The sequence below is a fragment of the Dendrobates tinctorius genome, unplaced genomic scaffold (assembly GCF_039654945.1).
Source record: "Dendrobates tinctorius isolate UK_male_01 unplaced genomic scaffold, ASM3965494v1 ptg000107l, whole genome shotgun sequence".
NCBI classification, from domain to species: domain Eukaryota; kingdom Metazoa; phylum Chordata; class Amphibia; order Anura; family Dendrobatidae; genus Dendrobates; species Dendrobates tinctorius.
Window position 1 is genome coordinate 3,634,094 of NW_027361775.1, and position 20,139 is coordinate 3,654,232.

Here is a 20,139-nt window from a genome sequence, read left to right on the forward strand (position 1 = left end):
AGCCCGAGCCTTTATCATATTATCGCTTATTCCAATATTGGAGGTTTGTAAAGGGTGCAGAAGGAGAGGAGAATCTCTCAAGAAGAAATACCAAGATAAATGGCTGATGTGTGCTGAGAGAAGGAAGCGCTCCAAAATGGTATCAATAAAAAATAAATGTTAGGGAGCAAAAAACTATTTCTTGACACAAAAAATAAAAAAGTTACGTTTTTTTTAAAATGGCCTGAAAATAACTAACTACTTTCGTATGGCCATTATCATACTGACCTGGCTATCATATTGTTAGGTCATTCTTTCTCACACAAAACTAAACATAAAAAAAAAAATAGTAAAATTGTGTTTCTTTTTTTCCACTATTCACTATACTTAGATTTTTTTTTCAATGTTTCCATACATTAACCCCTTCACCCCCGGGCAATTATTGGCTACTTTATTTTCATTTTTTCCTTCCTATATTCCAACAGCCATACCTTTTTTATTCTTCCTTCCACATAGCCAAATGAAGGTTACTTTTTTATGGGACAAGTTATACTTTTGAATTACATCATTCATTTTATCATGTGATTCTCTGAAAAGCAGGAAAAAAAAAATTCCAAGTGTGTTGAAATTGCAAAAAAAGTTCAATTTCTGATTTTTTTTTTGGTGGGGGGGTTATTTACCATGTTCACTATATGGTAAAACTAACCTGGTAACATGATTCTTCAGGTCAGTATGATTATGCCATTATCAGTATAGCAATTTAGTGCTGTGTCATGGCTCTTTTTCTTGTCGTTTTTACTGATACCATTATATGATAGATATGATGTTTTAGTCGCCTCTTATAGCATTTAATTTACTAATTTACTTTCTATTTTGACAGTTCAAACTTGTATAAATTCAGCGATACCAAATATATGCATTTTAAAAAATGTTTAATTGTTTTATTTTTTACCCCTTTGTGACTGCTGATGGCATAGTACATCAGCAGTCAGACTCCCCTGCTTTGAGGTGGGCTCCGGCGGTGAGCCCACCTGAAAGCTGCAACAGGTCAGCTGTTATGAACAGCTGACATGTGCCCGCAATAGGCACGAGCGGAATCGCCACCTGACCGTGCCTATTAACTAGTTAAATCCCCCTGTCAAGCGCTAACAGTGGGCATTTAACTAGGGCTTCCGGCCTTCGGGCTGGAAGTGAGCTCATCGCCGACCCCGTCATGTGATCGGGGGTCAGCATCGCGTTGCCTGGTTGTTGCAGGCAGATCGCTTTGAGCGCCGCCCAGTGGACGGCGCTCAAAGCACTGCAGCAAATCTGTTACATAAGGGCAATCTGCTCATCGCCCATATGTAGCAGAGCCAATCGGGTTGTGCATGCTTCTAGCCTCCTATGGAGGCAATTCAAGCATGCCAAAAGTAAAAAAAAAGTTTAAAAATAAAAAAAGATAAAAAAATCTAAAAGTTCAAATCACCCCACCTTTCGCCCTAATCAAAATAAAACTATTAAAAAAAGTCACACATACACATATTAGGTATCGCCGCGTTCAGAATTGCCAGCTCTATCAATAAAAATAGCATTAACCCGATTGCTAAACGGCGTAGCGAGAAAAAAAATCAAAACGCCAGAATTACGTTTTTTTGGAAGTCACGACATTGAATTAAAATGCAATAACGGGCGATCAAAAGAACGTATCTGCACATATGTGATATCATTAAAACTTCACCTCGGCCTACAAAAAATAAGCTCTAACTCAGCCCAAGATCACAAAAAATGGAGACGCTACGGGTCTTGGAAAATTGCGCATTTTTTTATTTTTTATTTTTTTAAGCAAACTTTGGAATTTTTTTTCACCACTTAGATAAAAGAGAACATAGACAGGTTTGGTGACTATGAACTCATAATGACCTGGTGAATCATAATGGTAGGTCAGTTATTGCATGTATTGAACCTAGCAAAAAAGCCAAGCAAAAAATAAGTGTGGGATTGCAATTTTTTTGCAATTTCACTGCACTTGGAATTTTTTTTCCCGTTTTCGAGTACATGACATGCTAAAACCAGTGATGTTGCTCAAAAGTACAACTCGTCCTGCAAAAAATAAGCTCTCACATGGCCATATTGACCTAAAAATAAAAAAGTTATGGCTCTGGGAATGAGGGGAGTGAAAAACGAAAAAGAAAAATCAAAAAAAGCTCCGGTCATGAAGGGGTTAAAGGTGTAAAAGAGCTTTTGTATTTTTTTTTGTACTTTTCACTGTGATTAATAGTCCAATTAGGACTTGAACCTGTAATTGCTTGTACTATACATACCAGTGCATCAGCACTGCTATGTATGGTGAAAATAACGATCTCCTATGAACTCCAGCTACAGGATGGCATTCACAGGAGTATCGTCATGACAAGCATGGAGATCTTCAGAAGAAATATTTATTACATAACTTTTAGCACATGTCTAGTCTACATCAGCATAATTTTTTTCAAAATATTTTTGTTATGAAATTTAAAGGGTTAAAAGTTTATCAGTAAATTCTAATTTTTCCAACACAATTTACAGCACCAATTTTATTAGGTACCACATCACATTTGAAATGACTTTGAAGGGCCCATATGACAGGAAATTACTCTCAAGGTGCTCGAAACCACATTCAAGAAGTTTACCAACCCTTCAAGTGCCTCACATGATTTAAAGCAATGTGAAAGGAAAAAAAATGAAAATGTGACTTTTTCAGACAGAAATGTTGCTTTAGCCCCAAGTTTGGCAATTTTCACAGGGGTAACAAGTAGAAAATAGAGTATACAGTTTGCTGTGCAAGTTATCCTGAGTATGTCTGGGCTCAGAAGGGAAGGAGCACCAATAGATAGAGGACTCATGTCATGTTTGCAGATTCCTTAATATGCCTAAACAGTGTAAACCCCCCAGAAAGGACCTCACTTTGGAAACTACACCTCCCAAGGAATTTAGTTAGAGCTGTAGTGAGCACCTTGAACCCACAGGTGCCTCACAGAATTTCATAACATTGAACCATAAAAATGAAAAAATACATTTTTCTCCAAAAATTACTTTGCCAGAAGGTTTTCATTTCCACAAGAGTAACAGGAGAAAGTGGACCATACAATTTGTTGAGCAATTACTTTTGAGTACACAAATACCCTATACAGTGGTGGAAATAAGTATTTGATCCCTTGCTGATTTTGTATGTTTGCCCACTGACAAAGACATGAACAGTCTATAATTTTAAGGGTAGGTTAATTTTAACATTGAGAGATAGAATATCAAAAATAAAATCCAGAAAATCACATTGTATTAATTATATAAATTTATTTGCATTTTTCAGTGAGAAATAAGTATTTGATCCCTTTGGCAAACAAGACTTAATACTTGGTGGCAAACCCTTGTTGGTAAGCACAGCTGTCAGACGGTTTTTTGTAGTTGATAATGAGGTTTGTGCACATGTCAGGAGGAATTTTGGTCCACTCCTCTTTGCAGATAATTTCTAAATCATTAAGATTTTGAGGCTGTCGCTTGACAACTCAGACCTTCAACTCCCTCCATAAGTTTTCTATGGGATTAAGCTCTGGAGACTGGCTAGGCCACTCCATGACCTTAATGTGCTTCCTTTTGAGCCACTACTTTGTTGCCTTTGCTGTATGTTTTGGGTCATTGTCTTGCTGGAAGATCTAGCCATGACTCATTTTTAATGTCCTGGCGAATTGAAGAAGGTTGTCACTCAGGATTTTATGGTACTTGGCTCCATCCATTCTCCCATTGATGCAGTGAAGTAGTCCTGTGCCCTACACAGAGCAACAACCCCAAAACATAATGTTTCCACCGCCGTGCTTGACAGTGGGGATGGTGTTCTTTGGGTCATAGGCAGCATTTCACTTCCTCCAAACACGGCAAGTTGAGTTAATGCCAAAGAACTCAATTTTTGTCTCATCTGACCACAGCACCTTTTTCCAGTGACTCACAGAATCATCTAGGTGTTCAGTAGCAAACTTGAGATGGACCTGCACATGTGCCTTCTTGAGCAGGGTGACCTTGTGGGCACTGCATGATTTTAAATCTTTATGGCCTAATGTGTTACCAATGGTGGTCCCAGCTGCCTTGAGATCATTAGCAAATTCCCCTGTGTAGTTTTGGGCTGACCTCTCACCTTCCTCATGATCAAGGATACCCCATAAGGTAAGATTTTGCATGGTGCCCCAGATAAATGTCGATTGACAGTCATTTTGTATTTCTTCCATTTTCTTACTATTGTACCAAAAGTTGTCTCCTTCTCACCCAGTGTCTTACTTATGGTTATGTAGCCCATTCCAGCTTTGTGCAGGTCTAAGATCTTGTCCCTAACATCCTTAGAAAGCTCTTTGGTCTTGTCCATGTTGTAGAGGATAGAGTCTGACTGATTAATTGAGTCTGTGGACAGGAGTCTTTTATAAAAGTGACTATGTAGGACAGCTGTTTTTAATGCAGGTAATGAGTTGATTTGAAGCGTCTAACTGGTCTGTAGGAGCCAGAACTCTTAATGGTTGGTAGGGGATCAAATACTTATTTCTCACTGCAAAATGCAAATAAATTTATATAATTTATACAATGTGATTTTATGGATTTTATTTTTGATATTATATCTCTCAAAGTTGAAATTAACCCACCCTTAAAATTATAGACTGCTCATGTCTTTGTTAGTAGGCAAACTTACAAAATCATCAAGGGATCAAATATTTATTTCCCCAAGTGTATGTGGAGGAAAACTACTGCTTAGGCGCATGGCAGAGATCAGAAGGGAAGAAATGCCAATTGACTTTTGAAGTGCAAAATTGATTGGAATAGATAGCGGACGCCAAGTCGCATTTGCAGAGCCCCTGATGTGCTTAAATATTTGAAACTCCCCACAAGTAGCACTATTTTGTAAACTGCACTCCTCAAGGAACATATCTAGAGGTGTGGTGAGCACCTTAAACCCACAGGTGCATCATAGAATTTTATAACATTGAGACATGAAAAATTATATTTTTCCCACAAAAATGTTGCTTCAGCTTCACATATTTAATTTTCACAAGAGTAACAAAATAAAGTGGAGCATTCTATTTGTTGTTAAATTTCTCCTGAGTACACTGGTACCTTCTATAAGGCGTAAAACTAATGTATAGGAACATGACAGGACTTGAAGAGGAAGAAGCGCCAACTGAATTCCGGAGCACAATTTTGGCTGGAATAGATTGAGGATGCCATGTCACATTTGAAGAAACTGAGATATGCCAAAATAGCAGATATCCCCATAAATTATTCCATTTTGGAAACTAGTCCTCTTGAGTAACTTATCTAGGAGTGTACTGATCATTTTTAAGCCTCAGGTGATTTACAGAATTGTATAACATTGGTCTGAATCAATGGAAAATTACCAATTTTCCAGTAAAGCATCACTTTGGCATCAAGTTTTTAATTTTCAAATGAGATATTTGGAGAAATTGAATTGTAAAATTTGGCACAGAATTGCACCATTGCTCAGAAGGGAAGAGGCACCATATTGTAATTCAAATGTTGCTGGAATGGTTTGAGGTTGCCATGTTACATTGGCAGTGTGCCCCTGAGATGCAATGAAAACGGAACTTCCCATAAGTGACCCCATTTTACAAACTCCCCCCAATTAATTTATCTAGGGGTGCAGTGAACATCTCGACATCACATGTGCCTCATGGCATTTTATACCAATGGGCGGTGAAGAAAGAATAGTTATTTTACCACTCAAATGTTGTTTAGCCCCCATTTTTTTATTTTTTATAAAGGATAACAAGAAATAATGGACAACACAGTTTGTTGTGCAATTTTTCCTGAGTGTAGAAATACCCTACATGTAATCAGAAAATATTTTTCAGGTACAGTGCAAAGCTCAGAAGGGAAAGAGTGCCATATTATAGTGCAGATTTTATTGTTATGGTTTGCGGCTGCCATGACCCACTGGAAGAGCCCCTGTGTGCTAGAACAGCAGAATCCCCCCATAACTGACCCCATTTTAGAAGCTACACCTTTCAATTAACTCATCTTAGAATGCTGTGATCATATTGACCCCACGAGTATGTCATAGAATTTTATACCATTGGACAGTGAAGAAAAAATGATTCCATTTTTGCCAAAAAAAATGTTGTTTTAGCCCCGCATTTTACATTTTTACATGCCAAAATTGGTAAAAATCCAATGAAAATTTGTCAAACAATTTCTACTGAACTTGGAATTACTTCACATGTAGCTGTACAGTACTGCTTAGCCACAAGGCAAGACTTGGGGGGACAGGACACAGCCTTATTAAACTCCACATTTTTTTCTAGAATAGTTTGTGGACTCCATATACAGAGCCCCTAAGTACTATAAGAGGAGTATCTCCCATCAAATGGCACAATTTTGGAAGTTATACCTGTTTGGAAATCTATCTACAGGGGTAGTGACGATTTGACTCCATACGTGTCTTCCAGAAACAAGCAGCAGTGGATGTCGCTGAGTGAAAATTGCAAATCTGCCATTGTAGTGCCCATACATTGTAATGCTCAGTAATCTAGAGTGTCCTTTACATTATGCTAAGCTTGTACTTCTGGAGACATGCACTTGTAAATTAGGTGGGCTCTCATCGCTACAGAAATGCCAAACATGTGGATGCTAAATGTGGTTTAGGCACATTGGGGCTTAGATGTAAGAATGTCAATTAAATTTATGAGTGTAGAATTCTCTGAATTTCTTTTCACTCCATTTCACTTTTCCAGAGCCTTTGTGTTACAAGTAAGAAGCTCCCTATATTTCCATTAACAGATGATGGACCAGAGTGTGGACTTACTTTTTTCGTGGATTGAGTGGAAGTTTTTATTGGGAACATTTTACATAACATTTTGGATCTCATATATTTTGTTCTGTATAGCGAGCACTTAAATCAGAGTGTACATCTTCAGATGTACACTTCAAATGATGTATCTCCAAATGATGTGATTCAGATGAAATCCCCAATGGATCCAATCGCTATAATGAGGCAGCAGAGTTACTTTAGACTTCGTCTGGCCTCTTTTCACGTTTTGTTATTTTCAGAAATGTACCACCTTGCTGTTATGCATGCTTATAAAGACAGACACCTCTGGAACATAGGCCAGACAGTGTCCACTGTGCTTCATCTGCCTCATTATAGTGAATCTTCAGGTGGAGGTTCCATCTGAATCATGTATTTCAGAGATTTACATGGATAACCCAGTGTAAGCTCTCAATGTAGAGCAAAGGATAAATGTGAGCAGTGCCTTACTTTGATTTTTGGGAGGCAACATGAATAAGTCAAAAGCAGTTCAAGAATTGGTTCTATTTATTTTTTACGCTGTTCTTCAAAACTTTTAACTCCCTCCTCCGCCCACAACTGCCCCCTCCAACCTCTCTCATCTCTGTTGAGTACTTTGCCACACACTTCAAAAATAAGATCGACCAAACAAGGCAAGTCTTTATTGTTCAACCACAACCCCTTTGTATACCAGACCAATGTCCCTCCCCATAACCTCCCTCTCCAACATCACTGAAGGGGAGCTTAATTGTCTCCTCTTCAAATCACACCTCACCACTTGTGCACTAGACCTCATCCCATCCCACGTCCTCCCCAACCTCACCACCACACTTATCCCCTTCTGCTTTCAAACATGCCACAATCACACCTATCCTTAAAAAGCCTACCCTCGACCCAACCGCTAAGTCCAGCTATCACCCAATATCGCTGCTCCCATTCGCTTCCAAACTTCTGGAGCAGCACATCCCTGTTGAACTTTCCTCCCACCTCTCATCTAACTTGCTCTTTGACAATCTGCAATCTGGCTCCCGTCCCAATCATTCCACTGAGACTGCCCTGACCAAAATTGCTAACAACCTACTTACAGCCAAAGCTAATGGACAATACTCTATACTCATCCTTCTAGACCTGTCCTCTGTTTTCGACACAGTTGACTACTGACTCCTACTACAGATTCTCTCTTCCTTTGGCATCAAAGACCTCGCCCTATCCTTAATCTCCTCAGACCTTTCCAACTGCACGTTCAGTGTCTCCCACTCCCACACTACCTATTCATCCGACCCTCTCTCTGTTGGAGTCCCCCAAGGCTCTGTTCTAGGACCCCTACTCAACTCAATCTATACATTTGGCCTGGGGCAACTCATAAAGTCCCATGGATTCCAGTACCACCTTTCTACTGATGACACTCAGATCTACCTCTCTGGCCCAGACGTCACCTCTCTGCTGTCCAGAATCATGGAGTGTCTATCAGCCATATCTTCCTTCTCTCACTTCCTCAATTCCTCAAACTCAATATGGACAAATCTGAACTCATCATCTTTCCTCCATCTCACAGATCTTCCTTACCTGATCTATCACAATAAATGAAATCACCCTTTCCCCCGTACCAGAAGTCCACTGCCTCGGTGTAACCCTTTACTCTGCCCTGTCCTTCAAACCACGCATGCAAGCTCTTTCTGTCTCCTGTTGCCTCCAGCTCAAAAATATTTCCAGAATTCGTCCTTTCCTCAATCCTCAATCTACTAAAATTCTTGTGCATGTCCCCAGCATCTCCTGCCTCAACTACTGCAAATTCCTCCTCTGTGGCCTCCATGCTAACAGTCTCATACCTCCCGAGTCCATCCTTAACTCTGCTACTTGACTAATTCATCTCTCTCTTTGCTACTCCTCTACTTCTACCCTCTGCAAATCTCTTCACTGGCTCCCATTCCCTCAGCGTATCCAGTTGAAATTACTAATACTGACCTACAAAACCATCCATAGCCTGTCTCCTCCATATATATATGAACTAATCTCCCGATATCTCCCCTCACATAATCTCCGCTCCTCCCAAGACCGAGACACCTCCAAGACTTCTCCCAAATATCCCACATCTTCTGGAATTCTGTGCCCCAACACATCAGACTATCAACCACATTTGGATCCTTCAGATGGAACCTGAAAACCCACCTCTTCAAGAAAGCTTACAGCCTGCAAAGATCCAGCTGCCTCTTCACCACTACTGGAGCTACTGCCCCACTGACACCAGAGCAACTGCAACCCCCAACCTACTGTCCCCTTCCCCACCATGCTATAGACTGTAAGCCTGCAAGGGCAGGTTCCTCTCCCCTCTGTATCAGTCTGTCATTGTTAGTTTGTTTACTGTAATTTGTATGTAACCCCTTCTCATGTACAGCACCATGGAATCAATGGTACTATATAGATAAATAATAATAATCATAGAATGGTAGAGTTGTAAGGGACCTCCTGGGTCATCTGGTCCAACCCCCCTGCTCAAAGCAGGATTCACTAAATCATTCCAGAAAGATGTCTGTCCAGCCTATGTTTGAAGACTTCCATTGAATGAGAAATCACCACCTCTCGTGGCAGTCTGTTCCACTCATTGATCACCCTCACCGTCAAAAAGTTTTTTCTAATATCTAATCTGTGTCTGCTCCCATTCAGTTTCATCCCATTGCTTCTAGACTCTACTTGTGCAAATAAGAATAAAGATGATCCTTCTACAATGTGACAGCCCTTGAGATATTTGTAGACAACTAGTAAGTCTCCTCTCAGTCTTCTTTTTGCAAGCTAAACATTCCCAAATCCTGTAACCGTTCCTCATAGGACATGGTTTGCAGACCGGTCACCATTGTGGTCACTCTTCCCTGAATTTTTTCAAGTTTGTTGATGTCTTTTTAAAAATGTGGTGCCCAAAATTGGACACAGTATTTCAGATGAGGTCTGGCCAAAGAGGAGTAGAGAGGGATAATGACTTCACGTGATCTAGACTGCATGCTTCTGTTAATACATTCCTGAATTTTATTTGCCTTTTTTGCTGCTGCATCACATTGTTGACTGATGTTTAGTTTATGATCTATTAGTATACCCAAGTCTTTTTCACATGTGCTGTTGCTTAGCCCTATTCCTCCCATTCTTTTACGCTTTTTTCATTTTAATTGCCAAGATGTATTACTTTGCATTTTTCCCTGTTAAAAACCATTCTGTTAGTTGTGGTATAAGTGATTAGATGACTTTATTCTTCAAGCTGGTGCGATTAGTGATACCAAATTTATATAGTTTTTGTGTTTGACAACAATCATGCATTTTTTTCAAAATAAATAAATTTTTTGTATCTCCTTATTTTGAGAGTCATCATTTTTCTATGTTTCTGACAACAAAGTCATGTTTTTTTGTGGGATGAGTTGACGATTTTATTGGTACCATTTTCGGACACATAATATTTTTTGACTCTTTCTATTATGATTTTTGGGAGACAGAAAGAACAAAAGCCAGCAGTTCAGGAATTGTGTTTTTTTATGCCGTTCCACCTGTGGTAAAATTGGTAACACAGTTTTATTCTTCCAGTCACAACAATTATAGTGACACTAGATTTAAAAAATCTTTTACATTTTGCCACTTTTGCACAATAAAAACTATTTTACAGAAAAAAATAATAGTTTTTGCATCCCTGTATAGCGATAGCTTTTCTATCTTCTCATGATGAAGCTGCTAGCTGACTTATTTTTTGTGGAACAAGATGGCTTTTTCATCTGTGCTATTTTTATTTACAATAATCATTTTTATCTTGTTTTATTGCATTTTTTGTTAGACATATGATGAGAAAGCATAGTTTTTTGCCTTGCTTGTCTATTTTTTTCATGGTGTTCACTGAAGGGGTTAACTAGTATGACAGTTTTGTAGATCTGTTCGTTCCTGATGCTGTGAAACCAAATATTTGTACTTTTGTTGTTTATTTCTGTTTTTACATAAAAATACGTATTTATAAACTTAAATTTTTTATTTGCTGATTTTTTGTTTTATATTTTTACTTTTTTACTTTTTTTTCACTTAGTCCCTCTATGGGAATTTAGCTTTTATCAGTCTGAGCGCTGGTATAATGCACTGCTAAGCACAAGCATTGCAATGCATTATACCTGTCAGTGTTGCACCGACAGAAGCCTCTTAGACCATCCTCTCAGCATGTCCTAACAGGTTTTTCTTAGCTGGCAAACGTGGAGATTATCATGACAGCCTGGGTTGCCAAGATTACAATCAGACCCCTATGATGAATTTGCGGTTCCACACATCGGAAGGGAAAGGGAGCCCTTTCCCTCTCCCAACCTCCTAAATGTTGCGATCAATATTGATCCCGGCACTTAGGGAGCTAAACAGCATTGGGTGGGCCAAGGCTCAGCTATCATATAAGCCAAGCTCCCAAAGGTGCTCACACCTGCAAAGCTTCTGTTCCGCGCACGATCGCCATGATGTACCTATATGCCATTGGTCAGGAACCCCTATCCTACCATGACATACAGGTACATCAAATCTCGTGAAGGATTTATATAATCACCACTTGGTAGTCCTTTAAAAGCTTGATAGCGTTAAATGATGCACACTGAGTGATCTGTAATAGTTTGGTCAGTTTGTGTAGATGCCATTGTTCTTGCAGTGCAAGTCCTGTTTACACTGGTTAAAGCCTGGTTAAAAATTATTTTAACCCATGAATGAGCACTTTGCTAGTTCATAGCATGAATTCGCAGTCTGCTTGCACAGATTAAAATGAAACAAGTGTTCTTAAGCATCATAATCTCTGACTTTGACCTCATTTTAAAGCATCAAACATAAACATTGATTGAATTTCATTTATCTAACTGTAAACCTGGCAACCAATCAGAGCAAACTTTTAATTTCTTAAACTGCTGTGGATAAATGAAAGTCTCTCTGTAATTGGTTACTATGTGCAATATGGTTTTCCACTAAACAGTTTTTCATGCTTTATATGATATGCATTGTTTGAAAGCTTCTCAGGGAATAGGGAATATAAGTATACATTTAAGAAACAGAAGTTGTAATTCTAAGTAATATACCAGCACTCATATATCTGACTATTCACAAATACATTGAAGAATACTGACCTCAATTTAAGACATTTGCACTCTCAGACAGACCAGATTGGTTTTAGTGTGTTCTACAAGTTGGGGTGGGGGAGATGGTAGTAATCAAATATTAATTGTAGATCTGTTACAGATTAGGATTTTCCATATAAGTGGTTCCCTTACACAACAGTGTCCTCTTTCATTCTTGCCTTTTTCTTGCCTGTGTCTGAAATGGCTTAAATGGAATGAACGTTTTAGCTGTTCCGATATGATTTCCAGTTGCTCTTATGAAATTTTCGTAAACGAGTGCGTTTTTACTTTCTCGTTTGAAGTGAACGCTATTTCTCCCTTCACCTGGAAGCTATGTCTGGATTTGTGGTTTTGCTGTTTACCCACTGTCATACATGGCTGCCAGAATGTTTTCATTTCTAAGCCATATAAATTCACAGTTAATCATTGACTGCATTTAGGGTTCACTTCTGGATTTTTCTTTTTTCCTTTCAGTTGAAAGAGACAAGGACTTTTCACACCAGCGGAGGCACTACAAGGAATTCCGATTTGACCTCACTCAAATCCCACATGGTGAAGCTGTGACAGCAGCTGAGTTTCGGATCTACAAGGATCGAAGCAACAACCGCTTTGGCAATGAAACTCTAAAGATTTGTATTTATCAAATCATCAAGGAATATTCAAATAGGTAGTAGTAAAATCAATTTTAATTCTTAAAAAAAGCTCTACTATCATTGAAAAAACGTTATTGAGATTTCTTCATGTACACATTTCATGTTAGACTTTTACGTCATTTGTAAAGCGGATTTTACATGGCTGCAACACCAGCAATCCTCTTTGACACAACTGAACCTAACATAGATCAAAATAGGATAAACTTTAATTAATATCCAAAGCTCAGCTTAGCAATTTAGGTCTGAATATTGTGGCTATAATGTGGATGATAAAGTGTTTCTATAATATGGCTGTGTGTAACTCAAAGAAGGAATCCAGACAGCTGATTCATACTGCTGAAACAACGTTTGTATGAATTGTACACTGGCAGCCATGTATATTTTTCTCTGAAATTTTGTTTTACTGTAAATGATATGAAAACACAAAATGGAGACATGCTTTTTGAATGACTAGTCCAAGGCTGGTCCCAGGTAGCTACTCCCTGCCCTGCTTTCATAGACTAACAGGTATCTCCCTATAAATTTGTATAAGGAGAGACCTGTCAGTCTAAGGGAGCGGGGAAGGGAAAAGCTACGGGATACTAAGACTTAATTAATAAACCAAAGTGCATTGTTTCTGACCAGCTTTTTTAAAATATCTTTTCTTTGAATTACATCATTCCAGACTAAAACAAACCTGGCTACAATAACACAGACAATGTCTAATTCATGCTGCCCCATGTTCAAACAGCATAAATCTGCTGTTAGTCCGGGGTCACACTTGTGTGTGCAATGCGACAAACTAGCGCGAGTCTCTCGCATCAATACCTGGCACTCGGTACCGGAGTGTGCGGCTGCATGGAAATACGTGCTGCTGCACACTCCGGTCCCGAGTGCCAGTGGCAGTGCGGGTATTGGTGCAAGAGACTTGCGCGAGTTCACACGCAAGTGTGACCCCGGCCTTAAGGTTTAAGTAAATATCCACTTTCTAATAGCAAGTCATTTTTAAGTCTGAGACTGATATTCTATCTAGCATAGGTCATCAATATCAAATTGGTGAGAGTCCGGCATTCAGCATCTCCAATGATCAACCATTAACAGGTCAAGTAGTGGCCATATGTAAAAAATGTATGAAGCTCGAACACCACAGTATAGTGGCCATTCTCTGGTACTGCAGATTAGCTCACTGTTGTGAATTCTCTCTCTGGCTTTCCTCTGGTGATTACTGAAGATAGTGGAGCTGGTCAGATTGAGAGTTCTTTTTCTGGGCTCCCTCTGGTGGTTACTCGAGGTAGTGGAGCTGATCTGATTGACAGAGGCTTGCCACCTGATAATGAGGAAGACGATTGGAGATCTGGGGTTTCTGATTGGGATTTAAGACAGCTGACTTCCTCTATCCCTGCTGGTGATTTTTTTCCTGTGCCTCCTGAGGTCTGATGTCTCCTGCTCTTTCCCCTGCATGTTCAGCTAAGTGGTTCATTTGCTATTCTGTTTGCATTTGATCTGGTTTTGTTTATCTCTGCTTTGTATGGGTCAGCTAGCTCCGGCTGGGGCTGTGCTGAATCACCGCCCATATGTTACTGCATGTGCCAGTTTATTTTGTCCCCTTTTATATTGGTCTCTTTTTGCTTTGCTTTCAGAATATACCAGAGTGCTGATATAGTGGGGGGGCGAAGTCGTGTGACTTCAGTGTTTTTTGCATCAGACGTGTTGGACTTTTGCAGGGTTTTTTGCATGATTGTAGACAGTCTTTCCTTTCCTGACCTGTCTAGTCAGTGTGGGCCCCATCGTTGCTCAGTCTATTTTTCTGCTTGCATTTGTATTTTCATCTTGTCTCACCAACAATGTATGTTTGGGGGCTATCTATTCCTTTGAGGTCTGCTCCGGGGCAGTTTAGATTTCCCCTTTCTTGCTTTAGGCTTAGTTAGCTCTCCGGCTGTGCCAAAGCATCTAGGATCATCGTAGGTACGCTCCACGGCTACTGCTAGTTGTGTGGACCGAATCGGGGGTCTGCATCCGCTTAGTTACCAACCTCTCTGGTTTTCTGTGGCTTAACCTGTGCCTGCTATCCTCCTCGGTGCCCATTCATAACAGAATCACCAGCCTAACTGTAGACTCTAGGGTACTCTAAAGCAGGAAAGAATTTTTAAAAAAATGTGTCAGAATTTTTTTTTCATATATTTTTTCCTCTTTTTTTTCTGGGGCTGTAGGAGGATATATTTTTTTTGTCTAAATGGAGACTAAGCAATTGTCTGATCATGTTGAGCAGCTCGCTGCTGAAGTGCGGGGAATTTCTGCCTAACTCGCTCAATCATCTGCTGGCTGTAGAACCAAAAATCCCTACTCCTGATGTGTTTTCTGGGGATTGGTCTAAATTTTTGAATTTTAAGAAAAATTGTAAACTATTCTTTGCTTTGCAACCTAACTCATCGGGGAGCTCTGTGCAGCAGGTTAAAATTGTCAACTCCCTGCTACTCGGCGATCCCCAGGATTGGGCCTTTTCTTTGACACCTGGAGATCCTATTCTGGCTAATGTGGACGTGTTTTTTCAAGCCTTGGGGTTGTTGTATGATGAACCTAATGCTATTGATCAAGCTGAGAAAACTTTATTGGCATTGAACCAGGGTCAGGATTCTGCAGAGTTATATCAAAAATTCCGAAAGTAGGCGGTCCTTACTAAATGGAATGACGATGCCCTAGCAGCTCTCTTTCGGAAGGGTTTGGCAGAAACCGTAAAAGATATTATGGTGGGATTTCCTGTTCCCTCTGGTCTTGACGACTCTATGTCATTGGCCATTCAAATTGATCGGCGTTTACATGAACGTAAAACTACATGAGAGGCGTTGCCGCCTTTTGAACGAACTTCTGAACCCATGCAATGTGATAGGGTTTTGTCTAGGGCGCAACGTCAGGAGTTTAGAAGGCGTAATAAGTTGTGTTTTTTGTGGGGACGCCTCTCATACTATTGCTGTCTGCCCTAAATGAGAAAAGCGTTTTGCTCACACATTTGTTGTGGGCTGTGTACAGCCTAAGTTCCTTTTGGCGATTACCCTGATCTGCTCCTTGTCTACATTTTTGCTAAGACTTTTGTAGATTCAGGAGCAGCTTTGAATCTGATGGATTTGGACTTTGCTAAACATTGTGGTTTTCCCATGATACCCCTGCGGACGCCTATCCCTTTGAGGGGTATTGATGGTACACCCATGGCGGAGAATAAACCCCAGTTTTGGACCCTGGTGATAATGCAGGTCGCCCCGGACCACCAAGAAAATTGTAAATTTTTGGTGTTGCACAATTTGCATGATACTATTGTTCTGGGTTTCCCTTGGTTGCAAACTCATAATCCTGTTTTAGATTGGAAATCTGTGTTTGTGGTGAGTTGGGGTTGTCAATGTTTTCTTAGTGACACTCCTGATTTCTCCACGTCTCCCCAGTCTCATGATATTCCGGACTATTTGGCTAGTTTTTCTGATGTATTCAGTGAGAGTAAGTCTGCATCTTTTCCTCCTCATAGGAGTTATGACTGTGCAATTCAGTTAATGCCCGGGTGTAAATTTCGCAAGGATCAGCTTTTCAACTTATCGGTACCCAAACATGATGTTATGCGATCTTATATCAAGGAGTCTTTGGAGAAGGGTCATATTAGACCATCCTCTTCACCTTTAGGTGCTGTTTTTTTTCTGTGGCCAAGAAAGATGTTTCATTAAGGCCATGTATTGACTATCGTTCCCTTAACAAAATCACTGTTAAATATCAGTACCAGTTGCCCCTGATTTCTGATTTATTTTCCAGAGTTAAAAGTGCCTGTTGGTTTACCAAGCTTGACCTCAGGGGGCGTATAATCTTATTCGCATTAAGCACAGGGATGAATGGAGACAGCGTTTAATACTCCGGAGGGACATTTTGAGTATCTGGTGATGTCTTTTGGGCTCACTAATGCCCCTTCTGTCTTCCAGTCTTTTATGAACGATATTTTCCAGGATTTTGTGGATAAATTTTTGATCATTTATCTGGATAATATTTTAAACTTTTCCAGTGATTGGGATTCTCATGTGGAACATGTCCGGATTGTATTCCGGATTTTGAGGGAAAATTCTCTGTATGTTAAGGGATCGAAGTGCCTCTTTGGTGTACAGTTGCAAAAAAAAAGGGGGAGACAAAAAGCGCAATACAAAGGACAGAGTATATCATGAAATTTGCTCACCTGGTTAGGATGAGATAAGAGCATGTAGGTAGCGGCTGCTGCAGATCCAAAGGTCCTTAGTGACCAGAAGAAATGATATATCCAAAGGGAATTCGTAGTTATATTCCGTGCTGCCGCTGAGATAAATTCCAGGAGAATGCTGTACGATTGCGTTGGTTTTGTTCAACGCGTTTCACATCTTTGGTGTGGTATTTCCTGATGAAGGGGGCATGAGACCCCTGAAACACGTTGAATAAAACCACTGCAATCGTACAGCATTCTCCTGGAATTTGTCTCAGTGGCAGCGCGGAATATAACTACGAATTCCCTTTGGATATATCTTTGGTGTACAGAGAATTTCATTTTTGGGATTCATTTTGTCCCCGTCGGCTATTGAAATGGACCCGGCCAAGATACAGGCCATTTATGATTGGGTTCAGCCCACTTCTTTGAAGGCTCTCCAGAAGTTTTTTAGGTTTTTCTAATTTCTGCTGTAAATTTATAAGTAATTTTTCTGGTATTGTTAAACCACTGACTGATTTGACCAAAAAGGGTGCTGATTTGGTGAATTGGTCTCCAGAGGCAGTTTCGGCATTTCAGGAGCTTAAGCGGAGATTCACTTCTGCTCCGGTTCTACGGCAACCTGATGCCTCACTCCCATTTCAGGTGGAGGTAGATGCTTCTGAGATTGGTGCAGGAGCCGTTTTGTCCCAAAGAGATCCGGTGACTTCTAAGATGAATCGCTGTGCCTTCTTTTCTCGAAAACTCTCCCCATTTGAACGTAACTATGACGTGGGGAATCGGGAATTGTTGGCCATGAAATGGGCATATGAAGAGTGGAGACATTGGTTGGAGGGAGCTAGACATCAAGTTGTGGTCCTCACCGACCACAAGAATTTGATTTATCTTGAATCAGCCAAACGTTTGAATCCTAGACAGGCTAGGTGGGCCTTGTTTTTCACACGTTTTAATTTTGTGGTCTCTTTTCTTCCGGTCACTAAGAATGTTAAGGCGGACGCCCTTTCTAGGAGTATCTTTGCGGATTCTCTTGATGTGACCGAGCCTACTACCATTCTAAATGAGTTTGTAGTTCTTTCCGCCATCTCACCCAAATTGAGACGTGCCCTGAAGGAATTTCAGGAGGACAAACCTGAACGTTGCCCTATGGGAAAATTGTATGTCCCAGACAAGTAGCGGAAAAGAGTAATGTCTGAAATTCATTGCTCCGCGTTGGCTGGTCATCCAGGTATTTTTGGTACCAGAGATTTGGTGAGTTGGTCTTTTTGGTGGCCTGCTTTATCTCGTGATGTCAGGAATTTTGTGCAGTCCTGACTGGGACTTGTTCTCGGTCCAAGCCCTGTTCTCGTTCTAGTGGGTTGTTGATGCCCCTGCCGGTGCCCAGGAGGCCATGGACTCATATCTCAATCGATTTTATTTCTGATCTTCCTGTCTCTCAGAGAATGACTGTTATCTGGGTGAACTGTGATAGATTTTCTAAGATGGTCTATCTTGTACTACTCCCAAAGTTGACATCTTCTTCTGAGTTGGTGCCCTTGCTTTTACAACAGGTGGTTCGGTTGCACGAGATTCCTGAGAATATTGTGTTGGACAGAGGAGTCCAGCTTGTTTCCAGATTTTGGAGAGCTTTTTGTTCCAAACTGGGAGTTCAGTTATCTTTCTCCTCTGCATTTCATCTCAGACCAATGGGTAGACTGAGAGAACAAACCAGACTTTGGAATCCTCTTTGAGATGTTTCATATCTGTTCATCAGGATGACTGGGTCTCATTTTTGCCCTTTGCTGAATTTGCGCTAAACAATAGGGCTAGTTTTGCCACTTTGATGTCGCCCTTTTTTTGTAACTTTGGGTTTCATCCTCGATTTTCTTCAGGGCAGGTGGATTCTTCGGCCTGCCCAAGTGTGGATTCTGTGGTAGAGAGAATGCAGCAGATTTGGGACCAAGTGGTGGATAAGTTTTCCCACTCTCAGGAAATAGCCCAACGGTTCTCCAACCAGCATAGGACCATTGGTCCCCAGTTTAAAGTGGGTGATATGGTTTGGTTGTCTTCAAGGAATATTCCTATGAAGGCTGCGTCTCCTAAATTCAGAAACTTTCCCACGCTAATCAGTTCATCTCCGGTCAGGCAGGGAGGCTGTGCAGGCAGCTTCTCTGTCATTCCTCCGTGGTTTACAGCCGTGCCTGTCGCATTAGTGACCGCTCCCGGTTGTAAACTATGTAACCACTTCAGATAGATTTCGGTGTTGATCCTGACTGTATGGCGGACAAGAATGGATATTGTTGTTTTTTTATTTTTGATTTTTTTTTCAGAACGATGGCTTCAAATGGATTGATAGTGAAATAAAGATGGCAAAAACTGTGCGTTTATTTATTTAATTGAAAGTCTTTTTTCTTAATGTGTGTGTGTTTTTTAAATCCCTTTCTGACTAGTGGATTAATAATGGATAGTTTTCTTATTGACACCTATCCATTATTAACCATGCTTAATGTCACCTTTCAATAGCAAGGTGATATTAACCTCTTATTACCCCATATGACACTGCTACACGGCAGAGGAAAGAGAGCAGGTAAGTGCCAGAATTGGCGCTTTTTACAGACGCGCCTTTTCTGGGGTGGCTGGAGGCAGATTTTTTAGCCAGGGGGAGGCCAAAAACAATGGTCCCTCTCTTGGCTATTAATATCTGCCCTCAGTCATTGGCTTGCCGTCTCTTGTGGAGAAAACTGGGCGCGAGCACATGCCATTTTTTTCAGTGAATTAATCCTTTAATTTAGCACTTATAGCTCCAAAATTTTACACACACACTACTAACACTATTACTGAGGGACATATAAAAAAATAATGGATATGCAATGGTTTACTGTATGTAAACCATGTCTCATATCCTGTCTGTTCTGTAATGATTTTACATATGCCAACAATTGAATTTTAACCTATTCTGCTATCTAGACCTCTATGTAATATAAATATATACATGTGTCTCACTGACCTATATGTATATATATATACTGTATATATCTATATCTATATATATATATATATACACACACACTGCTCAAAAAAATAAAGGGAACACTAGACACTCTTACTGAGCCGACACATGGATGTTAGTGGCCTTCCTATAATTGAATCACAATCAGTGTTGATTTCACAGAAGTGTGACTGACTTAGAGTTACATTTTGTTGTTTAAGTGTTCCCTTCATTTTTTGAGCAGTATTTATATACCTATACTATGTGTATACATGTATTCTATCTATTCTATTTTAATCTGTCAGTGTGATTTTACAGTATAGTGCACTAAATTGCCGGCTTTTCTAAAGGACACCAGTGCATTTTTCTCGCAAGTCAAATGTATGATCCGTGTGTAATCCATTTTTTTCTTGCACCCATAGACTTGCATTGGCGAGTCTCGGGCGTAATATGGT

At 40.1% G+C, this 20,139-nt stretch overlaps 1 protein-coding gene across 1 annotated transcript in view; it reads left to right on the top strand.

The window, feature by feature from the left end:
• Window positions 1–20,139, top strand: part of BMP5 (bone morphogenetic protein 5) — a 513,844-nt gene that overhangs the window by 240,014 nt on the left and 253,691 nt on the right. Inside the window, exon 2 of the mRNA XM_073589135.1 lies at window positions 12,358–12,550. Coding sequence (XP_073445236.1) covers window positions 12,358–12,550 — 193 coding nt within the window. The remainder of the gene's footprint in view (window positions 1–12,357; window positions 12,551–20,139) is intronic.